Source organism: Engraulis encrasicolus, chromosome 12 (assembly GCF_034702125.1).
Source record: "Engraulis encrasicolus isolate BLACKSEA-1 chromosome 12, IST_EnEncr_1.0, whole genome shotgun sequence".
NCBI classification, from domain to species: domain Eukaryota; kingdom Metazoa; phylum Chordata; class Actinopteri; order Clupeiformes; family Engraulidae; genus Engraulis; species Engraulis encrasicolus.
The window spans coordinates 41,970,859-41,976,789 of record NC_085868.1 but is presented as its reverse complement, the minus strand read 5'-3'; the positions used below and the strand labels follow the sequence as shown (position 1 = coordinate 41,976,789).

At 47.2% G+C, this 5,931-nt stretch overlaps 1 protein-coding gene across 1 annotated transcript in view; it reads right to left on the bottom strand.

The window, feature by feature from the left end:
- Positions 1 to 1,146: 1,146 nt before the first annotated feature.
- Positions 1,147 to 5,931, bottom strand: part of slc5a7a (solute carrier family 5 member 7a) — a 20,450-nt gene continuing 15,665 nt past the window's right edge. Inside the window, exons 8-9 of the mRNA XM_063211912.1 lie at positions 3,384 to 3,601; positions 1,147 to 1,788 (exon numbers count right to left, since the gene is read on the bottom strand). Coding sequence (XP_063067982.1) covers positions 1,147 to 1,788; positions 3,384 to 3,601 — 860 coding nt within the window. The remainder of the gene's footprint in view (positions 1,789 to 3,383; positions 3,602 to 5,931) is intronic.

Genomic DNA, 5,931 nt, shown 5'->3' with positions numbered 1-5,931 from the left:
CCTTGAAAACCCACAGCCTTCTCTACTGGGGGCCCAGGCAAAAACTCACTGGAACCCAATATTTACACAGGTAGCTGGATCACCACTGCTGTAGTTTACAGGACATCCCCTTTTTGAGGCCCTTGATTGGCGTAGTGGCCCCTATGCTGTAGCCTGTCTGTTCATTTAAGCCGTTGTGCCCCTTTTTGGCGATCTGTGCCTTTAAGTCATTAGGCTATAGGTTACATCAGTCAATGCTGGTTCTTCCTGCCTCCTTATGACACTTTGATACAAGAATGGTCACTTTCCAGGGATTATATGCACAAAACTGTATATTATTATTGCTCTACCTTAACAGCTACAAAAAAAGAAATAGCTAACTACTACATACAGACACTGTTGCTTACTGTGTACCGTCGCAGGTTCGTGGGTTTAATGCCTTTACCAACCCAAGAACGGCTGACTGACAGACAAGTCCAACCCAGACCTCCAATCAAAAGAAAACATTGCCTCTGGCCCTGCCCGCACCAGCAACTGTGGCCAATCTCCTTCCACATCCAACCACACACACACACAAACACACACACACACACAAACACACTCACAAATACACAAAAACACAGAAAATGCACACGTACATACACCAACATTTTACAGCTGTTGAGCCAGTGGACGATTCAATCCAAATCCAAAGATGACAAGAATCCAAGACTCCAGAAAAGGGATGAGACTGTAGTCCTCTTCACAGCTCCGAACCACACGTCTGTCCTGTGTGTGTGTGTGTGTGTGTGTGTGTGTGTGTGTGTGTGTGTGTGTGTGTGTGTGTGTGTGTGTGTGTGTGTGTGTGTGTGTGTGTGTGTGTGTGTGCGTGCATAAGTGTGGTAGCCTAAAATCTATGTGGTAGCAAGCTGGAGATTGTGTCAGTCAGCGGTGTCTATATGTTTCTATGTATAAGGAAATAGTGTGTGTGGTGACTTGATGATTAAAGTGGCTATGTTGTACTTCACATCCTCCTCAGTCAATGTGTAAGTGTGTGTGTGTGTGTGCGCGCGGAAGTGTGTGTGTGTGTGTGAAGCATGTGTACTGCATGTGTGTGTGCGTATGCGTGTGCACCTACTCTAAGCGCGTGCACAGTACAGTGCGGTACGGTACGTTCCAGCTCGCTCGCTAGTCGTGCGGCCCCTGGCTGTGAGGGGAGTCCGGGCTGGACACCTCCTCATCGTCCTCCTCCGTCAGCGTGTCCTTGCGGACGAAGGTGGCGGCCAAGGTCACGCTGAGGCGCGGCTTGCCGGACCCCATCTCCGCCAGCCCGATGGTGTTGCGGTTGACCAGCGTGGTCTTGTCCATGATCTCCTCGCTGTGCTTGGCCACCACCGCGTCCAGCACGTCGTACTTGGCCGACAGCTTGCCGCTCTCGAACAGGTACTTGGCCAGGTGGGAGACGGCGAAGTTCCCCAGCAGCGAGGCCAGCATGGAGACCGTCTTGAAGGGGAACAGCTGCACCACGGCCCCGCTGCTGTCCCGGTGCCAGCCCGGGTAGTAGATGAAGGGCGGCAGGTGGAGGTAGGGCTCGCCGCCCCCTATGCGCAGTAAGAGGCCGCACACGTAGCCGGCCACCGAGCCGTAGGTGTTGGTGCCGCGCACGAAGAGCACGCTCAGCAGCTGCGGGAAGATGATGACGTAGACCAGGTCGGAGCTCAGGTACCACAGGCCGTACACGGTGCCCGTCAGGAGGGCCATGGCCGTGGCCAGGCCGCCGAAGATGAAGATGGTGAAGCGCATCACCCACACCAGCTCGTTGTCAGAGGCCTGCAGGGAAGGGCAGACAGGAAGATAAGCAAACACAGACAGGAAGATATGTTATAGAGTTTTCTCACCTGGGGCCTCATTTATCAAGCGTTCTTAGGCAGAGATCTGTGCGTAAAGCGTGCGTGTGATCATTCCTGAGCAAATTATGGGATTTATGAACATGTACTTGAACGTAGAAATGTGCCTAAATCTACGCACACCTCAGACCATGCGTGCAAGTGGAAGAAACACGAAATTGCAAATAATATTGACCGTGCAAGGTACAGTTTGCTTTGAATGACAATGGAGTATGACAGTGTGCTATTTTACAGTGTTTTCGTCCATGTGTGTCTCATTCTTTTACTTATTTTGAAACACTGTCCTCCTGTCAAAAGCACCTCCACTTCTGCCGCGGAAATGTTTCTATCTCCACACTTCACGCCAGCGATTCGACTGGCGCGTGTGTCCACGTGTGTTCATGTGTGTCCAAACAGGGTGGTGCCTTCGAATTAACATGGCATTTGAATATATTTTAATACCATATATGCTTACTCAAAGTAACGTCCCTGTGCACAAACACTATCTAGGTGCTGGTGATGTGCAGTAAGGTAATCACCCTTATCACCTTTGGGTGACATGCGTAATGTCAGAGTGAACCTGATGAAGCAATAGCGAAACGCGTTGTTCACCAAATAAACTACCAGCAAAGATACCAGTGTGCGTTGATTCATCCTTCATTTACCATATATGCTTACTTGGAGGCGTTTCGGGATGCAAATTACCCCGAATGCGCGCGTGCACAGTGATTTGGAAGGTGTGGGATTTATCATGCAGACGTGTGCGTAGGAACAGCCAACACACGTTTGATAAATCCCGATTTTTCTGTACTTGCGAACATTCTAAATTTCACCCGTAAAACACAATTTAGAAGACATTCTACGAACTGATGATAAATGAGGCCACTGGTCCCCTTCAGCCATTTAAGTGAACTCAGCATGTTCTGTGCATATGTGAACACGTAAAAGTGCACGGAGATCTCTTGGATATTAACCATTCTGAGACCTTTATAGACAAGGTTACACTTGAAGTTACGTGAAGTTACACTTGTGACTAGGTGTTATCACTTAAGGAGGGCTCTAGAGGACCGGGTGTGATCAAAAAGAGGACTGATACATTATAAAAGCCTAACAGGACCAGAAAGATTAGCCGGTTCTTTTTGTAATACACTCAAAATCTGAACAAAAACAGAACTGAGTCCTTTTGCTGTCGGTTCACTTTTTGGTCCACTTAAAGAGGACTGAGTTCGATTCACTTAAAGGGAACTGGAAGTGAAAATGCCCTTACAAGCATATAGAGAAACACAGAAATATTTGTAGAACAAAGGAGAACACGTACTCTGTGCTTCTAGTGAATATCCGACGCAACCAGCATAGGACCAGTCATGAACAAAAGAGAAGAAATCTGATGCCACACGGATACCTTTTTTAGTTTTTCCATGCTCAGGGTACCTCAGTCATGGAGGAGGATGGGGAAGAGCACAGGTTAATTACTCCCCCCACCAACTTGGCGGGTCGGGGGTCGAACCGGCCACCTTTGGGATACACGGCTGCACTCACCGTCTGCCTGAAGGCCTGCTGGTAGATGTTCCTGGCGAACATGGAGCTGGCAGAGAGGATGGAGGAGTCTGCGGAGGACATGACAGCGGCGGATACGGCCCCCAGGCCGAAGAAAGAGACGTAGGAGGGGCAGAGGTGTTGCAGCACGATGGGCAGGATCATGTCCGACTCATTCTTATCCTTCGGGGGAATGGCGCCGTACGACGTCTGGTTCCAGTCTGAAGAGGGGGAGGAGACATAGAAGTGTGGAATTACTATTATGCCTTGTTCACATCAAACGCGACCTACGCTGCCTGAGCGGCGGAAGTCATTATTTCTCTTTGAAAGGTACGTGACCAGCGCTACCAGAGCAAATTCGCCAGGGGCGAAGCGAACTGAGCGACCAGAGCAAATTTTAACGATAAAAAGTCAGCTAATCTTATGATAATGAGCTATGACACGTTTCGGCGAAAACCAATTGGAACGTTCATATCTCCCAATGTCCCAGGCTGTCAAGCTAGAGCCGTTATGTAGTAGGGGTGTGCACGAATATTCGAATGTTTGCCGACACACACACTGTTTACAGCCAGGGAGAAGCCACGCATCTCATGCATTTCAGGAATGGGCATTGGGCATTCATCAATAAATCGTTGACACTACAAATCTGCAATTGGTGACATGGACTGTCATCTGCAACTATTCGGGAATAATGTAACATCAATTTGCGTCTGTTTGGCCAGCGTAAACTTCTGCAAGGTAAGCTGCCCTTGTAGCTGTTAGCCAATGTCAGTGTCAACAATGACAGGTTATTTCAATATCTCTAACGCTAATAAATAATGAGAAGCTAACAAGCGAAGTAAACATGGTACTCTTAGCTGAGGCGATTTTATCTGGCTCACTACTCTAGAATCTGCAACTATTTGGGGGTCTTTTCATATGGAGTTGCTTCGGATTTGGAAAACAAACTTTTCAGAAGTAAAAACCGCCCCTGTAGCCGTGCGAATCGGGATAGTCCTAGGATAAAGAATCAAGAAAAGTTCCATCCAAGGTTCCATCCAAGGTTCCGGAGCTCTCGTCTGAGGTTCCGGAGCTAGCTCCCCCTTGCTCCCCCTCAAATTAAGCACTGTCTGTCAACAATGTCAATTGCTAACTAATGCAGCCCAACTAGCGAACAACTGTTCTTCAGTGGGATTTATTTTGCCGTGCCACAAGAATGGAAGGAGGGGAAGGGAATGATAAATATTTCACATCACGGACGCACAGACTCCCTCCTCCAGTGAACGTGCTGCTGGACGTTCAGAGGTGTACACTCGACAGCATTGTCTAGCGATTGCTCCCGCCTCGTATGATGGAAGGCCACAGTAAATAAGTATTGAACTCTTCATGATACGTCTGCGGAATTTACATGTTTTCAAAGGATAATGGTGGGAGTCCTTCAGTCAGCATGTCTTTTTTTTCGATTTTCGAATAACATTCTAATAGTGGCCATCGAATTTCGGATAGTGTTTTTGCCAGAAATGCACATCCCTATTATGTAGCCTAGTAAACCAGCGCCACCCGCTGGACGCCAACATTTTTCAGCTGCGAGTGGTCTAGCCTCGGATTGGTCGAACAATTTGAACACTGTGCCCTGAGTCTGGCAAACCAATCACTTGGTGTGGACAAGGCATTAGAGTAGAGCAGAGTAGAGTATCCTTAATACAAAAGCAATGGAGGGAGCTTTAGGACAATTCTACTCATAGGTGCCGGAAAGGGGGATGCAGTGGTGCATTGGCTTCCCCACTTTTGGGCTCCCTAAATGAGGCTCTCTCAACTTATACTGCTGACAAATGAGTGGAGTGCAGCAGCAGTAACATTGTTAAGAAATAAAGAATCAAGAATGGATGCAATGTGTTTCTTTTTCATTCTTTGGCTAATCAATATACTTCAATAAATATGGAATGGAATAAATACCAACTTTCAATTTTAAGTGAATCAAAAAATGCACCACCTCTTTTAAACTTGTTCCAGCACCCTTTATTCTACTTATAGTAGAACTATTCTACTTATATTGTACTATACAATAAATACTTCTGCCCTACAATGGCAAAGCGCAGTAACTATGCCAACATAGAAACTGAGAAAATGGCTTTCACACTTTTGGTATTAGGTTGGATATTATAGCTACTGCAAATTTGGCACAGCAGTATCTCTGAAACCCAAGCTTTGTCACAAGATGAAACAAGACAAAACCCAAGCTTTGGCAAAAGATTTTAGTCTAAACTCACTTTTTATATATAAAAATACATAATGCAGTTACTGCACTTTGCCTTTGCAAGCACAGGGCATGGGGACACACTCATGCTTCTCTGCCTTCTCTTTCTTATGCCTCTTTTCCACGTCAGGTTTTCTGCTAGGCCTACAGCTGGACACTGCACGACTCGGCTGACACTTTTTGCTTTTCGTTTGGGCACGACATGGCTCAATCTAAAAGTAAAAAGTGGTGGCTGAGTCGCACTGTGTCGAGCTGTAGGCCTACCAGAAAAACGGCAGTGGAAAAGAGGCATTAGTTGGGCCTTTGGTGTCCCAC